The sequence below is a fragment of the Cryptomeria japonica genome, chromosome 5 (assembly GCF_030272615.1).
Source record: "Cryptomeria japonica chromosome 5, Sugi_1.0, whole genome shotgun sequence".
Lineage (NCBI taxonomy): Eukaryota > Viridiplantae > Streptophyta > Pinopsida > Cupressales > Cupressaceae > Cryptomeria > Cryptomeria japonica.
The window spans coordinates 31,490,805-31,515,050 of NC_081409.1; the positions used below are offsets into that span (position 1 = coordinate 31,490,805).

Here is a 24,246-nt window from a genome sequence, read left to right on the forward strand (position 1 = left end):
TACAGTCTATCTTCTGAACCGGTCTCCCACAAAGGTCGTTAAGAAGTTGACTCCAAAGGAAGCTTGGTCTAGTAGGAAGCCCAAAATCAATCATCTGAAAGTTTTTGGCTTTGCAGCTTATGTTTGGATTCCAGATGCCAACTGCACCAAACTAGATTCCAAGAGTCGGAAATTGATGTTCACCGGCTACAATGACAATCATAAGGCTTATCGGCTGATTGATGTAGACATGAATCATCTCATATTCAGTCGAGATGTAGTATTTGATGAAGAAAGAGGGCCTTTCCAGCCTCCTTCTCCTATTTTAACCATTGAGGATCAGCCTCCAAAGGCTACAGATATGGGTGTTTGCCTTCCTTAAGCTCCACCTGATGAGAGGGATTCAATTGACTCTACAGTTGTAGGATCTCCCAGGCATGATTTTGCGCCACGTGACTTTCCTCAAGAACATCCGTATCCACATCCAGATGAGCATGCTCCAGATATTCTAGGTAATACTATTCATCCTAAAGCAAATGTAGGTACTTCAAATCTCCTACCTAAGTAGTGGACCAACATTAGTAATCTTCATGATAATGAGCTCATTGAGGGTAGATCAGCTAGAGCCAATAGCAAGCGAAACATAGTTAATTTTGATCCTATGGCCAACATTCACAGTATTTATGAGCCTCAGACATATATAGAGGCTAAAGGTGTACCTGAGTAGGAACAGACTATGGCAGTTGAGCAACATAGTCTTCTGAAAAATAACACTTGGGTATTGTCAGATATTCCACTAGGGAAGAAGCCCATTAGCTGCAAATGGGTATTTAAAGTCAAGTATAAAGCGAATGGAACCATTGATAAGTACAAGGCTCGATTAGTAGGAAAAGGGTTTTCACAGAAGGTGAGCATCAACTATGACAAGACATTTGCTCCCACGGCCAAGACGACTACCATTCGCCTTGTCCTCACTCTCTCAGCTCAATTTGGATGGAAAGTCCATCAAATGGATGTCAAGAGCGCCTTCCTCAATGGCGATTTGCAGGAAGAAGTCTACATGACACATGTTGATTTTAGTGATCAGAATTAACATGACTCAGAAATAAATAAATACACATACACAAGAACACCAAGATACCCTGGGAAAACCTCCCTCTTGGAGGTGAAAAACCCAGCAAGCAATCTCAGATCAGATTAGAATAAACACAAAAGCAAATTACAATTGTCTTCTCAAGACATAGATCAATTAGGGCACAACTTATTTGAGACAATCTGATCAGAATATCCTTGAAGTGCAGTTCGCTGTCACTGAGTGTCTATCCGGCACCTCTAGGATAATATGCCAGCCCTTTGACAAATTCTGCAACCTTGGAGAATGGTTCGCTCAAACTTGCACTAATAAATTGTTGTTCTTGGATGATTCGACCAAGTGATAGGTCGCTGATCTAACTGAAGTAATTCACCGCTGATACTTAGGAGAAATTCGCTGCTAATCAGAAGTAGATCGCTGAATGAATGAATGCTTGAGTTGTGTGTTTGATCGCCCAGATTACATTGCTTATATAGGTGATTATGTCCTTAATCACCCTTGGTCGGCCTTGTATATTTTGGAGCCAAGTTACATTTCAAATATGGGTCAAGGCCCATTCACAAGTTACATCAATTGTTGCTTATTACAAGTTTCATTTGGGGTAGGACTCAATATGAGTCTCACTTAATTACAAGTTACATATACCAGTCAGTTATACAAGTTACACCCATCGCCCAAATAGGGTTTACACAATAAAGTGATATGTCAAAATGCTAAGGCCGACAGGCCACTCAGCATTTATGTACTAGGTCGGCCCTAGAAGGTATCCGGATCCGACCTAGCTACAAATCAACAATACAGCCTCCGAGTTTCAAGGTTGTCAGTAAAGAACACCAAGTATGCAGACTAGTCAAGCACTCTATGGCCTCAAACAAGCCTGGACTGGAGGCCTGATTAAGGATTGCAAGATGGATTTCCCAAGAGCAATTCCATATTGTTTCCTAAATGCCTGATGTTCAAAGGAATTGAATCACTTAAAAAGTTCCTATCAAGCCTCAACAACTCCAATGATTCTCTCAGTCCCAAAGTAGAGGGAATTTCTCCTGTAAAAACATTTCCATCAAGGAGCGGGTGAACTAGCTTCAATATGGAATGAAAAAGGTCTGGGGAAATTGTACCCACTGGCTTATTCCTGTTAGAGTGAAAGTGTCTTGCACCATGAAGTTTATCTAATCCACTGTCATTTATATTTGAGCATGGAAGAGACACATTATGCTGATTTTTAGCTAGATCAAGCCAGTGGAGTTATGATAAATTACCCAGAGCAGAAGGCATAGTACCAGTAAAACCTTTTGAATTCACATCTAGAAGGTTCTCTAACAGATTCCCCAACTCATTTGGAATTCGTCCTGAAAAATTGCAACTAACCATCAGCATGATTTTTGGATTAATCAAATTCCCCAAGCTGCTGGGAATGGATCGAATCAAGTCATTATTGTGTAATAAATCCCTGCAGTGCCCATATAAAAGATTATCTCCAGAACCCAATTGTGCAATCCATAATATATCCACTGTTATCTTGTTTTAAGGCTCCCATTTTGGCATGGACTAGGAAAATGCTGACAAAGGTTGTGGATTATGACTTTATGCCTGCCCATTGCATTTGTTAAAAGTTTGAAACATGGTTTCAACAAATCCACTTCATGGATATTCAAAGGGATCCCTGGTAGAGGAAATTCTTCCATGCAAATGATCTTGTCAAGGGAATTCTGTGAGAAATCAAAATCTATAGCGTGAAAAAATGATGAGAAAAATAGAAGTTACTAATATACTGGGAAATGAAAGGGCAACTACTATTCACAGCTAAAAATAAGTCATATATCAGCAAAGGAGTCAACCATACTGACCATCTATGTGCATGGGTAAACTGCACTCCAAAATACCAATGAAAAGATTAATAAATAATAATGATTATGATAACTAGATACCTGCAACTGAAATGTTTTGTTGGACCACCTCTGACTATATTAAATTAGCAACACAATTTCTATTCCACTAAAAATGAATCCTCACAATAAAAGACTCTGTTTCATATTATTACAGGGTATGTGCCTACCATAGTTTATTTCAAATGGAAGATCTTATGGTGTTTCTTTGGCTATTTATGGCGAAGTGGCAGTTTGAAGTAAAAGGACTGCCTATTTCTTTTATTTCTTCTCTTCAGATTTTCTGCCCATTTTACCTCTATAACATAGCATGCTACACAAGTCGGTTGTCTCTGCATGAAGCTTTAGAAATCATAGCAAAAATTAATGACACTATCAAGGAATATGCTATTTGACATTATAAAGGAATATGTTATTACCTTTTCTAATTCCTGTGCACGCATCCTCTCCTCTATACAGAAGAGGTATATCAACCTTGAGCATAGCATCTGACGGGGCTCTAATGAATGTGACATTAACAATCTCATCAGTTGCTCTATTAATGTCAACCTGCACAATCATGATTTATATAATCATTAGCTACACTCAATCAAAACAAAGGTGAAACATAGATGCTAAATGTTTGAACAGATTTTTTTTCAAATTTCACTTAATCTGCAATTACTTGCAGATTTCCCTAGAAGAAAAGAGAGATTGAATACCATATATTCAAACAAAGAACATTGCACTGGCACTGGATATATAAAGAAGCCGAGCACGAGTTTTTTTTCCTTTCAAAGAAATGCAACATGCATTACATCAAAAAGCATGCGTTGCATATATTAATCAGCAGAATGACATGGAAATTCATATCTAATGTAAGCTAAAATGAGCAAAATCTGAAATTTTTCTCCAAGAGGCTGTAAGTCAAATATTTAAAGAGACATATGTAAGCCAGATAAAGAGATCATGTTAAAATCTACAAATGAAAAAACAGACTGAACTGCAAAGCTGAGTAAACATGATTACGAGTAATATGGGGAAGAGCACAAGGAATCCTCTAAATACCACGAAATCCATGGAAGATAGCACTGCCTGCATACTCAAACAATTTATCTCTTTTCTTGCAATACCTTAATCAAAAGTGCCTAACATGTTTCCTTTAAGAAATTATTATTCTCAGTAGCCAAGTGTGACATTTTTTTTCTTTTGAAGGAAATGCATCATGCATTACACCAAAATTATATATATATATAGTATATACCCAAATCTAATGTAAGCTAAAATGGGGAAAATCTAAAACTTTTCTCCAAGGGGCTAAAAGCCTTATATTTAAAAGAGACGTGTGAGCTAGAAAAAGAAGTTAGAATCTGCAGCTGAAAAAATGGGCTCCAGCAGAACTGAATTAACATGATTGGGAGTGATATGGTGAAGAGCTTGCGGAATCTTCTAAATATAATAAAATCCATGGAAGATACCACTGCCTGTATAGCGACTCAAGCAGTTTATCTTCTTTCTTGCAATACCTTAAACAAAGGTGCCTAGCATGTTTTCTTCAAGAGATTATTATTCAAGATGCAGATATTTATGGTCGACCACTACACAGCTGTCATGGTGATTATATCTTTCTTTCAGCTTTCTTTCAGTTAATTGGGGTTTTTTTGCCTTTGCTATCTCTGCTGTTCTTTGATAGTAATAATAACTTATGTTACTGCAATTTACAGCTTCCAAAGCTTATTCTTTCTGATAGGAATACCATATTTCTAATGATGAGTTTCATTGTTCCCTTGTGCTCCTCTCAGCAAGATAAATTGCTCGGTATTTATGGAAGTTAGAATGTGTTTTGCATTGGCTGTCAAACACCAGAGGTTTTCGTTGCATTTAGTTCATATTCTTTGAGGATAAAATAGTCCATGAGGTATCATTTCAGGGTAAGTATTTGTGAGATTTTCTCAATCAAACATACACTTCTTTGACAAGCTATTATTTTAATAGTTTTTAACTTTTAGTAGCACTTCACAATCTTTATTTGAGGAATTTTCCATTGAGTATATCGATGGCACCCCCTTAGATGGTCTGAAGTCACTTCAAGTAGTAATTTCTAAACTTTTGTGTGACCAGAAAGTTGATTTGATGCAATGATTTTTCTTCCTGTGTCAGCTATCTTTACGTGTGAAAAAAAAAATTTCCTTGTCTCTCTTCTCAAATGCTGGACATATGTTGCATTTAGTATATCGATGGCACCCCCTTAGATGGTTTGAAGTCACTGCACGCGGTAATTTCTAAATATTTGTGTGACCAGAAAGTTAATTTGATACAATTCTTTTTCTTTCTTTCTAAGTTATGTTTAGGTGTGAATGAACTTTTTCCTTGGCTCTCTCCTTCTAGGCATGACTTAATATTATTGAGCGCATCCAAACGGTACTCTGAAATTTAGTCGATAACAAGTTCTCAGCATATATCTAAATCTTGTGCTGTTTCAAAATACTATGTTCAGATTCCTTCATTAGGTATGTTTGCTGTCTGCTGCTATATTATCTCTTGCTAATCAGTGCATAATGCTGATCTAGGATTTCAACTATTTCTGCTCAGTGGGTAGAGAAAATAATTTTTCAAGTGGTAGCGGAGTAGCAATCTTGGCATTTATTTGTAATGCATCAAGAAGTGTCAGTGCAACTGTCAGGGTCAATGACAGCTTATTGCAATAGAACTCTTCCAAAGTAGAAATCTATTCTTCTCTCCACCTGTAAAATACTTTTTGACATTCTGATTTTATATCAATATCCTTGCAATTTTCAGCCACCCTTCTGTTAATCCAAATATTGCTGTCTTCAAACATCTGGGGTAACAATCTTTACGATTGTTATGCCTTTTGCAGTCATGAGAGTAGATGTGTTTAAAACAATAAGATTACCAGTTTACTATTGCTTAAGATGCCTTTCATCAGATACCTCTCTGTGAGACAATAGCATAAAAGTCACAAGTAGCTTCCCCATCACCCCTGGTTTTTGAGTCCAGATCGTACCCCTATTAAGGTTGTATCCATTCTGATCCATCTTGTGGAGTTGACTGCAATGACAACCAAAACCTGTTATAAACCTGCTATCTCAGTTTTCATTTACTAAACTGAAACCCTAGCCAAAACTTAACCTCGCCCTAATTGTTGACAGTGAATGCAACCAAAGAAGACAATTGTGTGAGAGAATACACCAAGATCAAAAGAACTCCCAGAAAGGACAATTGTGGGAAAAGAGCAGAATGAAAGTGGCCACCCATTAGAAAAAGTCCAGAACCACCTGCTGTTTGGACACCAGTTCTCAAGTGTTGCCATGGGATGATTAAGAATGTTACAAACTGCTGGTGGATGGTTGGCTCTCACAGGTTAAAGCTAACATACCAATTGAAGATACATGACCTCCAGCAACATGTCAGCTATTAACAATAAGCAAGAAATGACATGCTTCCAACAAGTTACTAGGATCTTTGAAGAAGATATAAGTTAAGATGGTCAATCAATTTGGCCAAGGATCTTAATTGCAAGTATGATCCTGTTAATTAACTGATTCCAAGCAAGCATCCACCTTACCTTTCTGCCATATAACTACCCATATGCTCAAATGAGAGAAATTAAGCAGATTGTCCAGAAAATGCCTAATGCATCTATCATTTGCCGCAGCCAAAGAGCTTTCTTGGCTCCTGTGGTCATGGTATGAAAAACAGAGTTTCCCAACAGATAGGTTATCCAGCCCCGAATTCTTGTCATAAGCCCACACTGGATTTCAAGAGCAAACCACTAACGGCAGATGTACACAACTACTGAACAAATTACTCTAAAATTGCAAGCAAACCAAAATGCACAAGGAAAAGAGACTACCTATGTCACAAAGGACTAACTATGCTTGTGACAGAATTCACAAGCAAAGCATAAATGGTTTCAAAAATGAATGCTTTGCCTATGGCAATCCAATCAAGGTTCCTCAAAACCTGATCAGCCCCTCTTCAGAAACTATCAAGATAAGCATCCAAAAGTTTGTAGCAGAGTGCATAATCCATTAGTACAATATAACTGTCAAATCAGCATAATTCTTACAACAAAAATTTCACAGTGGGCCTTCCCAAAGCTAAAGAGCAATAGTAGCATGTTAATAGTAATCCAAGAAGGAATTGGTTTGAAATTGTGGAAGCTGTTCAAAGAGGTTTCAAATCTGGAGCAGCCACCTGGATGGAGTATAAGGAGGCATGTAACATATACTAGCAGGCTTTGGCATAAGAGAAAACAGAGTTGCCTAAGCAGTTTAGCCTTCTGTGACAAATCCACCAGTTTCGTGGCCAGCTGTTTCATTCTGACGACAAGCAGCAGTTTTGCCTATGCTCAGAAAGCCATTTGTCCTCACAAAACACACTGTGACATTCCAGTTCCTTTTGTCTCTTCATTTTACTCAATTCCCTTCTTTGTTGTAAGGCTCTAATAAGACATTTTAGACCAGAATTGGACTTTTCTTATGTATTTGATGACATGTAAAAGGGATTGGGAGTATTTATATGCATTTTTCTGATTTACTAAGCAACTATGCTAAGCAAGTAGGAGGGCAGTGAGATTGTGAGAGTCCTACAAGGAGTCATAAAAGCTGAGTCCGGGTGAGATTCAAACTTGTATCATGCCCAATAGGCTCAGACCATCTATTGTCATTGGAGTGAGGATTTAACTGAGTGGATAAGTGAGTGAATAAACCACCATTTGATAGAGCTTTCTCCCATCTGTGGGTTTGTCCAGGGTAATCTGGGTTCAGCTCTATTGGTATTGTTTGGTTTCCCATTTACTCGCGATTTTTGATGCAATTATGCTTAAATAATTCCAGTCTTAGTTGTCTTCTAAGTTAATCTGTAAATTGATGACTACTGTAAAGAATATTCATCTTAGTTTACAGATCAAGTGGTATCAAAGTGGTTTCTTTCCTTTGTGGAAGTTGTTGTGAGTGTTTTACAAGTTGATCCCACAACAAGGTCACGTGGAGGAGATTTATTTACCTTGCCAGAGACATAATGAATCCCATAGGTGGAGAAGAGAGTTAAGAAGCATGGAAGGTAGAGAAAAGTAATCAGATGCTTGAGCAAGATTCTCTAAAATGAAAGCTAACATTGCAAACCTTCCTTAATCAACAAACTCTATGAGAAGTAATGGAGATACTCATTTAACAAAACGAGAAAAAAGATGAACAAGCCTAATGGCAAATCAGCTCTAGTATTATGTAGGATTTTACAATTGCTTTAGTAACCTGAAACCTCTACCCATAACCTTGACAATTAACCAAATTTCTACTAGCTCTTTCTATACATAGAAGCTGAAATTGACAATGTGTGTGAATAAATAGTTGGCTTCCCACTCCTATTCAAAAGAAAATTGTTATTCATTCTTCCTTGTGCATGTGCAATCTAACACTAAACACTTGAAGACTCCACGCATACCAGCATCTATCACAATCTCACCCAAAAAAGCACACTAAGTCCTTCAACCCTGCTCTGACCCACACACTACAATCTTGAAGGAAATACTCAAACTAACTCGTATACAGATTAATAAAGACCGAAGCACAAGTACCTCTATATAGATTCAGATCTGAATTGTGTATCAAAGCATTTATAGTCATTGATTATATATAGACACCTAATGCATACTAAAAGAGTGCTATGTGCATATTGACAGTCAACTACAAGTACACATGTACACACATGCATCATGCATCCCTAAATACATCACAGTTACATGGATGATGTATATCCCTATCTTGTATGTGGTGCTAAGTTGCTAACCCCGTGCTCCCTTTCTATAACCAAGAGATATTTTTTGATGCATCTTACAATAGATATTACAATATGACACCAACATTCACCCAACACAAATGATGTGTTCCATCCTCATAACACTAAATAAAACACAAAATAGGTGTATGAGAATAAAAATTTAACCAAAACTTACCAAAATCACAACTCCCAAACTATAAAAGTTAGATAGAAATTATATTGTCATTTGCTAACTCAGCTGCATCTTTCAAAACTTGAGCATGCAATTTGGAATTGATTTGGTTTAAGTTTATTGTATCAAGTATCAACTACTTGTTGCCATGTAATGCATTGAAGAAGAGTCATAATGCACACATTGATCTCATCTAAATCCAACTCGGAGAAATCCTCGAGTAGAAGTTCACCTTGTAATGCTCAAAGTTCAATGTGTAGAGGCAATAGATGAGTTCATGATCAATCTAGCCACCTAGGTGATGTGGAAAAATGCTTGAGTGCAGCAACAAATGTTTGTGCAATCAAATCAAACTAGTGGCTGATGTTCGCCAATATATGCTTGACTACATTTTTGTGTTCTTCAAATTTTGCTATTTCATCATCTTCTTTCATGCACAGCTCTTCCTCGTCTCCACTTGGCCTCCTCTACAACCTTTTGTTTTGCTTCTTTAGCCTAGCACATCTCTTCTTTGTCCATGTTCTTTAATTACACTTAAAGCAACTTGCACGTTAACATGGGAATCAAGCGTGGATTCAATAATGCTTCAAGCGTATAAACATGATCCTCCAATTTATCAAGTCCTACTATATATTGAGCTAGTGTACCATCATTAGACATGTTTGGTCACAACTTGATTATCTTGTCCTGCAATTTGTGGAACCAACCGTTTGTGCCTAACATTCTGAGTCGACTCCTCTCTTGAACCAATGAGTGCTTCAATGATTTTTGTTTGCACAATCATATACACATACTTATTTGCATGACATATTTGTGGTAGCTTTGCTTTCTTCTTTAACTACCGCCAAGTCCTCTTTTAGCTTGCACACCTCCTGTATGACTTGTCTTGATTGAGCTCTAGCACTTTCTACCCCAATTTAGTGACATTCTTCAATAGCCCAAGCAAACCCTACAACTGTAACACCATCACACATGAATTCAAGAACCAAAGTTAAAGTCTACAAGTCATCTAAGGTGGTATCTAATATTGTACCAATGCTTGGCATAGGCAATTTGAAAGCATCATACACATCTAGCACCACAAACATAAGTGTCTAGAAGCCCTTTTCAATGTGTGACCTAGCATGTACACTAGGAGACCTCGCCTAAGTGGTTTGTGCCTTAGATATTTCTCCATCTGGTTTAGGCATCTCAATAACTTTCTAAGGTACCTATTTATATACTTTTTCTTTTGGTGATGTTTCAAGATAGACTATATAGCTTCCACATGTCCTTGAATTGAATCTATAAGAATTGGTGGTGATTGTTTTGGCACTAGAGTAATTGGCATTGTACTTGACTACTATTGTGTTTGTATGCTTGTTGGAGAATGAGAATGTGTTGTATTTTTAGTTTGCATAGGCACACATACCAGTGTGAGTATTGGGGCTTCTATGGAAACTTGTAGTTACTCATTCCTTTATTCTGTGATGCTAATCCCACTCATCTTGTGCTTCCTGCACAAATGAGGAGATGGAGAAAATGACACACACTTCCCCTTGTTGATTAGAGCTAATGTGGGTGTTTCATCATCATCTGATCTATTCGCCAAACAATGTGCAATGGTGAAATACTCATTGGTGTGCATGTAATGGGTACAGATGGTCCTATGAACATGTACTACCATCTTGCATCAACATACTCACTTGTAATGACATATGGAAAAACATTAACCTGCATGGTAAAAACGACATCAATAAATTGTACACCTTTTGAAGTGCCTAAAAAATCAAAGTGTGAATTTGGGGAAATCTTGTACAACCTTTAGTTTGTACCTCCACTAGTATGTGTACTATAATTTGAGCGCCTTTAGCCCATTCCTTCATCTTTCTTGAATGTGCATCATCACACAACGTGGGAATCTTTTCTGAATTGTTCCACTTCTATACTATAATTGTACCATAGCATGTGAGAACATGCAAAATCAACATTGAGCCAAAATAAGATTCTTAACCTTCATCCTAAGATAGGTGTATATTCTCAACCATCTCATCTCATCCCAACATAGGCATGTATTCTCAATCATCTCATTTCATCCAAGATAAGCGTGTATTTTCAATCATCTCATATCATCCTGAGATAGGCATGTGCCTCCCTACCAAGCAATGAATTTGTTCTCTAGTAACCATGCTCTAGATAGGCTTTTCCAAATCCTCACAAAGAAGGAAAGTAGCTTCATATATTGTCTTTAGATTGCTTAAAAATTTCACCTTATCCTTCAAATAAATAAACCCATTGTGAACCAGGCTCACCAAAAGTCAAACAAGGATTTCTACATTACCAAATATAGCAAGCAAAACTTTAATGTACCAGCCTTGGCCAACAATTTTCAATTGGAATTCCAGTTGCATGAAGGGCTTCTACATTACCGAAATATAGCAATTTGCACAACTTTATTGTACAAGCCTTGGCCAAGGATCTTCATTTTGCACCATTGACACAATCTCATTCATGGTGCACTCATCATTGATTTTAACAAAGTGCTTTTGCTCATCTTTTTTGAATGTGAGCAAATGTCATGAAGGTAATTTTATAAGTTTCATATACTGCACAAGCTTTGCAGTACCTCCTACCTATCTAGTCCACCAATTTCCGCCTATGCTGTCTCTATTGCCTTGCTACTGCCCAATCCTTCTATGCATAAGGTTTGTCGTTGAGGTGTCATGGTTTCTACATTGAACCTTGAAATTCATGAACATTAAAATGCACAGCAAGCTTACACATAGACTTTCACTTCAGCAAGAAGCATTGATCTCTTTGCAAATTTACAAAGGAAAAATGACCCATTTATAAATTTTTCAATTCCTCACAGCCATTAACATACAATCCTCATCATTAACTGCATTTGATTCAAATTTGGTTATTGTTTCCACTCCTCACTTGCATGTTTTCAAAATGTATGTCATCCCATCACACTTACTTGTTGGTTTTTGATGTACATTATTGTCTGCCATGTTTCTTTCCATGTGAATGTTTCAAAACATATTGAGTTGGCATGCAATGAGCGTCTTCGTGCATCTACTTCAGCTACTAACATGGAACTCCACCACATCTTTTTCTTTCTTTCCCTTTTCCTATGCATCCTACACGCATGCTGATGAATCTTTGATGTGCCCTATATCTGTGGTTTTCAACTCCCCTGTTCTAAATATGTAGCAGAGTCTCTTATGCATCTAGTAAAAATGCCTACACATGCCATAAACCTATTCAACTTGTAGAAAAATAATTGTTGCCCCATTTAACTAAGTATGCAACAAAACGAACATGTACTTCTGCTCTATTGCAACCCAATCAACTACACAATGGTGAAACTATGCCTAACAAATTTATGTATATATATTTCTCAATATGCATCCCATACTTGATACAATCAAGATTCAAAACCTGTGTGCACACCTTGAACTCGTTTGTAAACTCAATATCCATATTTATGCAATGAACTTCTCTCATTTTCTTGCAAAGATCGGTCGGATACTGACTGTCGTGCTTATGTAATCCTTGCATGTGATTAGTGTCTTACGTAATTGTGTGCATAAATACAAGTATTTTTCTGCACGCATTTCCATATTTACAATAAGTTTTTGCACAAAAAAATTGACTTTACTGAAAGAAATTGCTGAAAAGAAATAATAATTCAATTTAGTGATCACTGTGACCTTATTAGCAAGAAATGTGAATAAAGCTATGATATACAATAAACAAAACTACCATGAAAATTTAAAATATTACATTGTCAATTGGTCAAACTCAAATGTCATGATATACATTAAGATTGAAAAATAATAATGTCAAGTGTTAAAAATCAGCCATCACCAATCAAGCATCATCATATGGCTCTTAAAAAATATCATCATCATCCATGTTAGATGATGTTGGTACTGGTATATTGGAAGAACAACAAATAGTACCACTGGCACTCTAATGCTTGCTAGTTGGCTTGTCTTCAATATCAAGTGCAGCAAGGTGGGAAGTGGAAGCATTAAAGTCAGTATACTCTGGCTTGTGTCCCCTTCCTTGCAGCCACTTTGTTTGTGTGAAAGAAGACGCAAGTTTAATGCACATACAGTATGTCCTGTGTCTTTTCTGAGTGTACTCAATTGCGCTTTACTGAGTAGATGGAGTATTTGCTCCAATTCCTCTCAGATGCAAATAAACTAGAAATCTATTAAGACAAAATTAGAGAGTTAAAAGTTTAAAATTTAAAAATTTAAATTATAAAATATAAATGAAACTTAAAAGCTAAAAGTTTTTTCATAAAACTTGCAATAAAAACTTGATCACACGAGGTTGTAGGTGCTTGAATGATTGTCCATGGAAGTACAACCATTGTGAGCATTAACATTAAACTTGTCAAGAAGAGCATCAGCATTAAAGTCATTGGAGCATACAAAATCCATGAACTCAATCCTAATTACATCCTACATGTCAAGATTAATGAAGATAAAGTGTTGCCTTGTACCTTTGGTTGACTTCAACATCTCTATATGGGGCAACCCTTGCCAACACGGAAAGGAGCTCAACACTATAATATCTGGGACTCGATGTAAAGGCAAGAAGATATAGAAAGGTGGGCATTTTGTTCCATCTCTATTTAATAATTTTGTGTAATTGTTTGAAGAAAGTTTCTTTAGCATCTTGCTCTTCTCATCATTAAGTCAATACCATCATATATTTCTCCCAAAAAAGGCCCATTCATGTCTGTATAGCAGATCATACTCAATAAGGGTTCAAAGAAACTAAAGAGCTATTCAACACATTCCCACCAAATGTCATCTAGGACCATCTACTTAATATTTGTTGCCCTTGTAGTGCTAGATTAACTCCATGTGGAACAATTTGGGTTGATGACCATGTTACCAAGTGCCTCTCAAACCTTCACAAGTCATTTAAAACCATTGTACTGTACTAGCGGAAAAACATGTCTTGGCAACCTATTTGAAAATCAAAAATTAAAAATTAAAATTTACTAAGATTAAAATTAAATTAAATTTTACTAAAGTGAAATATATTTATTAAATTAAATCCTATTGCTTCACTCACCTTCAATAGCTCCAATTTCAAGAATGTTCTAAAAATGCCTTCTGACATATGGTGGTTGATGATGAAAATTTGGATCTCTTCAACCTTGGCATACACATAATTGTTCCAATCAATTTTGGTGCCAATTTTTCGTAGCATAAGGTTGAGGGAATGGGCAACACAATGTGTCCAAAAGATGTGTGAATAGCATCCCTCCACAAATAAACTAGATACTCTACAATTTTTAGTGTTGTCTATTATGACTTGGACAATGTATTGAGACCCCACTTTGATATCATGAGAATGTTAGCAATAAATGGAACATCCTTCACCTCCCCTTCACAATCCACTACTCTCAAAAAGATTGCCCCTTTAGGGGACACTACAATAACATTGGTCAGTAATTGGTTTCTTGCATCCCTTCGTCCATCAAAAAAGATGGACACCCCTGTTTTGGCCCATAATCCCTTATGGGCTTCAATGACTCCTTTATGACTTTGCCTCTTTTGCTAATAAGATACTATGCACTATCTTAAAACTTGGGCACTTGTACCTTTTGGAGCCTCACCGATTGCTTTCACTATTTTTAGCCAATATAGTGAAGGAACAACATTGAAAGTCAATCCATTTGCATAAAGACATCTTGCTATGTGTTGATTGGCAATCTGTCAAAACCCAACCTGAAATGTCATTTCCAACAATCCCTTTGATCTCTTATGGGTAAAGGTCATGGGTTGTTCTTCAAGTGTGGCCTAAAATGGGTGGTCCTCTACAAGTTGAAGATTAGAAGGCCATGAAGGGGGTTTTGTTCCTTGAGATCCCTTCTTTAACGAAGGATGATTTGATATGTGGCCTACTTTTTCATCTTCTTTTTCCTACTCATTAGAATATACTATGATTTGTGCTTCTAGAATGGGTGCACCATTTTTTCATAGGCAAACTTTGATGCCTAGTCCAAGGATGTGTCACAAATGGCCTTTCGCCTAACTATATTAGCTTGAATACCTAAGACCACACCCACTACAAATCCAAACATAACCCCTACCATCTAGAAGTTGTTGGACCACATCAAAATATTTCCAAAGGGGAAAGTTTAGGTCTATTTTGAAGTAGTCGACTCGTGGAACTAGAACTAGTCACTATTGTAATGCCTATGACAACAACCTCAAAAAACAACACATTTGAAGAATTGAAACAAATAAAAACAAAAGAAAATATTTGCAGCTTAACTCAATATTAAAATTAAGCATATGTTATAGATTCATGGAAGAATGAAAACAAAACAAAAACTTCTAAGTCAAACAAGAGAGTTCATTTGTTAGAAAAGAAATGTATAGAAAAAAAAGGCTTCAAAAAAACCTACCTCTTTTGCAAAGATTTTCCTCTACAATCTCCTCAACAACAAATAGGTTCTTGCAAATACATAGGAATAGCGAAATCACCACTTTGGAAACCTTCACCAACCAATCTTCAACTCTATTTGTGCAATGGCAAGAAAGAATGAAAGTTCAACAAGGATGAATGATATTTTCAATCTACATTCACAATAAAGGAAATGACTATGTTTTTGTCTTCAAAATGTCTTGGAATCCACCTTTTAGGGCTAGGGGGCATTTTGGGGGATGTGATCAAAGTCAAATGCCAAAATAGAAAAAACAAAAAAATTAAATGCCCAAATTTATTGTGACAAAACCGATTGGACATAAAAAATAGATAAATTCACCTTGAGTTTTCCCAGGTTTGTCCTAGATGGACCCACAATGTCCGGATGGCCCCTAGTGTAGACCAAACTTAGACCCACATCTGGGCTAGACCAAACCCAAACCGATAACATGGGTTATAAGGAAAAGACAAGAAGAAAAGGGATTAAGGGTCTATATAAGAAAGGGAATGAAAGAGAGGATGTAATGTCCCCTTTTCAGACCTAGTCAGTTGTTGTGACCGTTTGCCTATTCCTGAGTTACCATAGGTTAATTGGTGGTGGTTAGGGGACTCCAACATTCTTGGAGAGTGTGGTCCTTTGATGTTCTAGTTTGTTGTGACGCTTTGTAGCATTTTTGGCCCTCTAGGTTTTTCTTGGAAGACACGACTATTTATTAAAGTTCCTGTTTTAGCACCTGACATCTTCCCTCAGCTTCAATTGCCTCATGGTGTGATCAATTTAACTTTCTAGTGCCTTGGCAATGCTTTCTACAATTTGATTGGGAACATTTAAAATATGCGCTGAAGTCTAATGTTAATGTTGTATAATTTACTTTAGTGTTATATTTTAATAGAATAATGTTATGTCCCCTCAAGTTGTAATAGTCCCAATGTAGGCTGGTTGGCCAGCCAGCTCATAGGCGGTATTGATTAACACCCCTTTCTTGTGCAAGCTGTTATTTTAAATAAACTATTAAATAATAAATAAATTCTTAAATAATTTTCTCCTAGGCCAAATTCTTCATTGCCCAAGTCGACATTTGGATGGATGCATATTAATTCTATTGGCATTCACAAAGGAGGGCATCAAAGGTTTATGATTGCTGGTGCATTCTATGCATGTTGTGTTTTCTAGGACAAAACCCCTGGAAGACAACATTTAGGTAGGATGTCACCACTACGTCCCTACCTGTAACTTTCCCTTATTTCAGTCGCATTCCGATCATCTAAGTATTAACAAATTGCAAGTTGGATGTGATTTCAGAATAGTAGAAGTGGCAAGGCGCAATTGGTTTATTGGTAATTGGAGTACACATCTGCAGTCGGCAGTTAGTTTTCCTTTGCTGTGTGTCATCTAACACCAGCAAAGCAAAATGAGATTTTTGTAAGGAAGCACAGGATCAAAAGGAAATACATTGGTTGTAAGGCATTGCTTTTGGTATCGCCTCAAATCTAATGAGTGATCATTGGGAACGAACCTGTGCATTATGAGCCCCATTCCCTGGTATTAATTTGTACACTTAAGTTTCCATTGGTCCTATCGTTTAAGATTTGGAGCGCCATTGTGACTGATATTGTTTTGTTCTTCCATTCATTATCTGGGAACTTATTAGATTAATATAAGAGATTTGTGATCATTATTGGGTACTTGAATATATGATGTCACTGCTGAAGTTTTCTATTGTTTGATCTCTGCAAATGTAATAACTATGTTAGAAGGAAGGAAATTTGTTCATGAGTAGGATTATAGTTTTTGTTGGTTATCTGGAAATTTTAATTTTGCACATGCTGTTTGGGCATTTCAATTTGTGCATACAAACCTGGTGAGATTTGTTAAGGATATTTCACAACTGAATGCCTAGGAAAATAGGGGGACTTGGACATAACTTAATTTTAAATTGTCAAAAAGCCTTTTGAGAGTAAATAAATTATTTTCAATTTAAAATTGGTCGCTTTTTCCTCCAACTCTATATAAGGAGGATTTTGGCTCTTATTTGAATTATTCAAGAATGCACACATAATAGGACGCTATTGGAGTGAACAATGAATTCTTTAAAGGATTTATCGAGGATGAGAACCCTCATCAAATCACTAATTTTGGGCCTGAGAGATGACCCCTCGCTGGTAGAGTGATCTCACACAGGAAACACCATTGCTTTTGCAATTTACAGCTTTTGGGGTTTCAAAAAGACTGTAGATGTTCATGGTTTTTTGATTGCAGATGTTTGGGTTTGTTTTTTAGTGTTTTACTGAGTTCTTGTGGTGATTTGAAGGTTGAATGCAGAGCTTTTTTAACTGGTTGTACAGGAGGATTCTAGAGAATGCCCTAGCTGAGCCATACCTCCCATATTGGCTCAGAAAAAGTGATGAAAGGCTCCAAAAAGCTGTTAGAATAATAACTCTTTATATTGTTAATGGTCAATATTGTATTTAATGTGTCTACAATATTAGGTAAATAGAAGTAGGTGTCATAATTAATATATACAGTATTTTTGGAACTTCTATATATTGTAACTAGTTCTCAGTTAATATGAATGAAGTATTTTTACCAGTGAATCTGATTTTCACATGGTATTAAAGCTAAGGTAAAGGAAAATATTTTCAAAATTTTCCTAAAACCCGTCTAGAGTTTTTTGTGCCTAGCTCTTGCTTTCGAGTCAGTTTTTGTGGGTTTGCTCGAGGGCATTTTTGCCCTACCCACGTCCGTGTCTTGTCTGAAAAAATCGTGCCCATAAGGTTTTTTTGCGACCTATTCCGCGTTTTTTGCTGAAAACACCAAATTCGCGACCTGCAAAATAGCGATTTTTCCCCTTTTTTGGCACCCTCAGCCTGCTATCTTCGGCCCTACCCGTGTCTATTATTTCTCTGGCGGGCAGAAAAATTGCGATTCGTCCCGCATGAATTTTTCCTGCTAAATCGCGAAAATCATTTCCGCAACCTATTCTTCTCGCGATTTGTTTTTTTCACGCGCTTTTGTTTTCCTCGCGACGTCGGCGGCTTCTATATTTTCACGACTTGCAAATATCACGCAACCTGTGTTTTCTTTCTCGGCCTCGCAATTCCATGCTTTTCGTGATTTTGTGCTAGGGTTTCAATTTCTGCCTTACAATCCGACTTGCAAAATTTGTTTCTAAAAAACCCTTTGTTTTCATATGTTGGTTTTCGTCCCTTGGAATTTGTGCCTTCACGAGTTCGACCTCGGGGTACGTGATGGCATCTCTAATGAATATAATGCTCCAAAGCAGCCAGAAGTTCAACGGCCACAACTACAACACCTGGAAGCAGTGTATGCTGAACATTTTTTAGTACCGATGTCTCGATGCAGTTGTTTTGGGCACGTCTCAACGTCCAACCACTACCGGACAAGATCAAGACAAATGGGATGAGCGCAACCGAGAATCTATCATGCTCATCAAACTCTTCGTCACCGATGAATAGCTACCTCAACTACCGTCCGGCAAAACAGCGAAGGAGATATGGGACCATTTGAAGAGTCTCCATCAAACCTCTACCAAGAGCCGAGCATTCTTTCTGAAGAACATGCTCTTTTTGATTATGATGGACGAGAGGACACTCCTTCAGGATCACTTGACCAAGATCAAGGACAATTGTGACCAACTTGAGGCGATTGGTCGTACAATGGAGGAAGAGGACATGGTCGTCATCACACTAAGAAGTTTCGCAAAATCTTATGAGCATTTCATCAAAACGCTCAATATCACTTCCACTGACGTTGATTTGAAGTTTTTTGATCTTTGTAACAAGCTTTTACAACAAGATCGGTGGCACCAACAGTTTCCAAGCAGTACCAGTTCCTCCTCCACCGAGCAAGCATTCTCTGCCAAATCTTCTGCTAAGAACAAAGGGAAGGCTCAATCTTCTCAGCCGAAAGGCTCTAGTTATTCTCAAGAGAGCAAGAAGAAGAAGAACATTCAGTGCAATTATTGTCATAAGTTTGGTCACATGAAGGTCGAGTGTCGAATTCGTTTGGCTTCTGAACAAAAGAAGCAAGGAGGGTCTCAACAGAAAGCAAATGTCATCGAACACTCTAAGCAAAAAGAATCTGCTTTCTATGCTTTTATGGCCAAGAGAACAGCAGATCTAGTACACTCTCCTGCCTGGTATATTCAGGAGCTTCGCGGCATTTTACTCATCGTCGAGATTGGTTCACGAAATTTGAACCATTCTCAGATTCGGTCATCTTCGAAGGAGGAGAAGAGTACACAGTTGTTGGTAAGGGCACTGTCCAAAGTCACTTAGGAGGTAGAAATTTATTTTTTCTTGATGTCTACTATGTTCCAAGCATGGAACATAATCTCCTCTCCGTTAGTCAAATCATGAGGCATTCTCCTCAATTAGATGTTATCTTCAATTTGTCCATCTGCAAAATTGCGATAGGGAGACTCATACAACAATCACTATGGGACTTGTAGATCATGGTTTGTATAGACTTGCTGATTTCGGTGATTCTCAGTAGCACGCTTTGGTTGCTAGGAGTAAATCCATCAAAACACTTTGGCATCAGCATTATGGGTACTTAAACGTGCACTATCTCTCTCAGTTATATCAGGAGGGTTTGGTTACTGGTCTACCTGAGATCCAACCTCAAAATCATGGAGTTTGTGGAGCCTGTCAAGCTAGGAAGTAGCATCGGACACCATTCTCGGATGGTGATTCTTGGCGAGCCTCCAAGGTCCTTCAATTGGTTCATGCAGATGTATGTGGGCCAATGAACACTCCATTTGTTACTAGTTGCAGGTACTTCTTGTTATTTGTTGACGATTTCAGTCATAAAATGTGGGTGTATTTTCTAAAAAATAAATCAGATGTGTTCAGTACATTTCAGCAGTTTAAGGCCTTAGTAGAGAAAGAATCCGGTTCTCAGATTGTCACTCTAAGGTCAAATAATGGGGGGGAGTTTTGTTCCAATGACTTCTCCACATTTTGTGCTACACATGGCATTAAGCACCGACTCACCACACCATACACCCCTCAGCAGAATGGTGTCGTTGAGCATAGAAATCAAACCGTTACTAAAATGGCTCGTTCTATGATAGAGCATAGAAATGTTCCTAAGAAATACTGGGCTGAAGCAGTTTACACTACAGTCTATCTCCTGACTCGGTCACTTACACATGTCGTTAAGAAGATGACTCCTAAAGAAGCCTGGTCATGACACAAGCCTAAAGTGGTTTGAAAGTCTTCGGTTCTACGGCTCATGTATGGATTCCAGACACCAAGCGTGCTAAGCTGGATTCAAAGGGTCAAACACTTATGTTTACTGGTTACAGTGACAACAACAAGGCCTCCAAGTTGATTGATGTGGAGACAGATCGTCTCATTTTTAGTCGTGATGTTGTGGTTGATGAGACTACTGGTCCATTTATGCCTTCTACTACTCCTAGTTGTTAATTTTAGTGATCAGATTTAGATATAACTCAGAAATAACACAAAGCAATCACACAAAAGAGACAAGACACCAAGAATACCCTAGGAAAACCTCCCTCTTGGAGGAAAAACCCAGCATCAAGTCCAGATCAAAACCTTTTTCATTAATTAGCAGATTACACTTATCTGATTAATGACAAATGCACATTCATCTAGCTTGTCCCGATGCCGATGTGCAGATCGAAAGCAATCAGCAACTAAATCTAATTCAGATCTCCAAAGGTGATCGTTGTGGTCTTAATCAAGTTCGCTCTACTCTGATAAGATTCATTGAGGCTTCAATCAAGTTCGCTGTGATCTAATGATGCTTGCTGACTTCCGATTAGGATTCGTTGTCTTCTAGATATGTTCTGCTGATTACTGGATATGTTCGCTCAATGAGATGAAGACAATTCGCTGAATGAGTTCACTAAATGAATTCGCTAGTCTTGCAAAGATAATTCGCCGATGTAATGTGTATATGTAATGCCATGCAATTTCCTTGATTATATACTTGACTTGAGGTGTCAAGTTAGCAAGTCGGCTTGCTTATATGTTTTACATTTTACAATTAGACTGCTCAATAGGTCCTGCCTCATAATGAAGTTATTGCCTTTATTTTAGTTATACATTTTATAATTAGACTGCTCAATAAGTCCTGCCTCATAATTAAGTTATTTTATTTCCTTGCTTTTGGCACCACCGTTTAATTTACAAATTGGGGCCACACTTTACATAACATTGACTTAGGGCCCAATTTAAAATTACAATAGCTAATCGCTCACATATTACTTAAATTTTAATTGCCAAAGGCAACATTAAAATTTAGCATAGTAGAAGCCGATACTAGCTAGATATTTCAACACTAGTACTACGATTCTGTCTATGAAGACTTCTGATGTTGGTGTTCGTCTTCCTCTTGGTTCCCATGATGGGAGGGCTTCAGAGCATTCTGACCCTAAAGATGAGGAATCTATCGATCCAACACCACCTGATTTGTCACAGGATTTGCATCCAGATGACTTTGTTCCTCCAATGCCAGATGTTGGTACTTCTACCCTCAGGCCTAAATGGTGGGCCAAGACAATAGGAGATCTTCGTGATGATGAGCTTCTAGAGGATAGATCAGTTCAACGCAAGAGAAAGTAGCAGAATACAGTCAACTTTGCACTTATGGCCAACATCCACAGCATCCATGAGCCCCAAAATTATTCTGAGGCTAAAGGCATTCCTGAGTGAGAAAAGGCTATGGAGACAAAATACCATAGTCTTCTGAAGAATAACACTTGGGTTCCCGTAGTCTTCTGAAGAATAACACTTGGGTTATTTCTGTTCTGCCTCCTGGGAAGAAACCTCTCAGTTGTAAATGGGTTTACAAAGTCAAGTATCAAGCAAATGGTACTTTAAATCATAGTAGCAAAAATCATTTAGGGGAAAAATCGGCAAACCAAAAGTATAAGATATTTTGAAAAAATCAGATTTAAAAAAAAAACATAAAATATTGTAGAAAAAGAGAGAAAAACTATTTTTTTTAAATAACTTCAAGGCATTTCCATAGCATAGAGATATAAAGAGCAAATAAAATAGAGTTTAACCCGTGAATTGTAGAAAATAATTTTTTGTTGTTTATATTCATATTACTGATTACATAGGCAAATAATTAGTTAACTTTTTAAGACGGCAGTCACCAAATACACTAAATAGTTGTCTACGTCGGATCAAACATTAACTATCTATAAAGTAACTGAGATCAAAAGTTAACAGACAAATAGTAAAAGTGAAAGCCATTTTAAAGTGATCAAGAATTTCATTGTGATTGAGGCAAAGAGTTTTGTAGGGTTAATTCAATATTTTAGAAAGCTTATCAAATCATATTCCATAATTGCAATGCTTTCATATCATAGTAACAAAAATCATTTGGGGAAAAAATCAGCAAACCAAAAGTACAAGATTTTTTGAATAAAATGGGTAAGAAATTGGATTTTAAAAAATCATAAAATTTTGTAGAAAAATAGACACAAACTACTTTTTTTTTAAAACTTAAGGGCATTTCCATAGCATAGAGATATAGAGAGTAAATAAAATAGAGTTTAACCCATGAATCGTAGAAAATAGATTTTGTTGTTTATATTCATATTGCTGATTACATAGGCAAATATTCATTTAACTTTTTAAAAGGGCAGTCACCAAATACACCAAATAGTTGTCTAAGTCTGAGATCAAAGATTAGCTAAGTTTATGAAGTAGCTAAGATCAAAATTTATCAGACTGAGATCCAACTATTGTTAGGAATTTAGTAAAAGTGGAAGCCATTTTGAAATGATCCAAGACTTTCATTGTGATTGAAGCAAGGAGTTTTCTAGGAGTATTAGCTAAGTCTATGAAGTAGCTGAGATCAAAATTTACCAGACAGAGATCCAACAATTGTTAGGAATTTAGTAAAAGTGGAAGCCATTTTGAAGTGATCCAAGACTTTCATTGTGATTGAGACAAAGAGTTTAACCAATGAATTGTAGAAAATAGCTATTTGTTGTTTATATTCATATTGCTGATTACATAGGCAAATATTCATTTAACTTTTTAAAAGGACAGTCACCAAATACACCAAATAGTTGTCTAAGTCTGAGATCAAAGATTAGCTAAGTCTATGAAGTAGCTGAGATCAAAATTTATCAGACAGAGATCCAACAATCATTAGGAATTTAGTAAAAGTGGAAGCCATTTTGAAGTGATCCAAGACTTTCATTGTGATTGAGGCAAGGAGTTTTCTAGGGGTAGTTCAATATTTGAGAAAGCTTATCAAATCATATTCCATAGTTCCAATGCTTTATATTCCCTAATGGCAATTGGTAAGTCTTTTTTATGGGGTAGAATTCAACAAAAGGCATTTGTTGGCAATACCTAGCTTGCAACTACTATTTTAGGTAGAGACAAATTTTAATGATTGTGTGTTGGAGTCTCTTTTATTACAACTATGTAAGCTTGTTTTTTGTCATTCAAATCTATTTCATGCAGCACTTTAGATATATTGCTCACATAATGATTTGTATGCCTTTGTTTGAGCAAAAATTAACAATATATTTTTATAAATTAAAAATCATATATCTATATCTACATATATTAAATATGTCTTTGAACGTTTAGTGTTGTGGTAGAAAAACTCCATTGGTGAGGTAGCCACCAAGGTTCAAACTCCTACTGGGTCACTGAGCTCGTGGGCTTTCTACCTTTGTTGGGTCGATGAGCTCATGGGTTTGAACAAGTGAGGTGTGGGGAATTATGAACCCCCCGAAAATGGACAAAATAACAAACCTCTTCAACGTTGATTCCACATTGACTCTAATTTTGTCTCAGACCAACCCTATTTCTAAGCAATTCAATAATTTCACGTGTTTTTCTAGGGTTTTGCAAGTTTTTACAATGATTTT

The 24,246-nt window shown here is 37.0% G+C and overlaps 1 protein-coding gene across 4 annotated transcripts in view; it reads right to left on the reverse strand.

The window, feature by feature from the left end:
• LOC131057409 (uncharacterized) overlaps positions 1-24,246 on the reverse strand; it is a 91,470-nt gene that overhangs the window by 58,711 nt on the left and 8,513 nt on the right. For 2 of the 4 annotated variants that reach the window (XM_057991586.2, XM_057991584.2), the window contains 2 exons: positions 3,660-3,728; positions 3,378-3,507 (listed from right to left, as the gene is read on the reverse strand). In XM_057991586.2, coding sequence (XP_057847569.2) covers positions 3,378-3,507; positions 3,660-3,728 — 199 coding nt within the window. The remainder of the gene's footprint in view (positions 1-3,377; positions 3,508-3,659; positions 3,729-24,246) is intronic. The other 2 variants (XM_057991587.2, XM_057991585.2) reach the window with 1 other exon arrangement.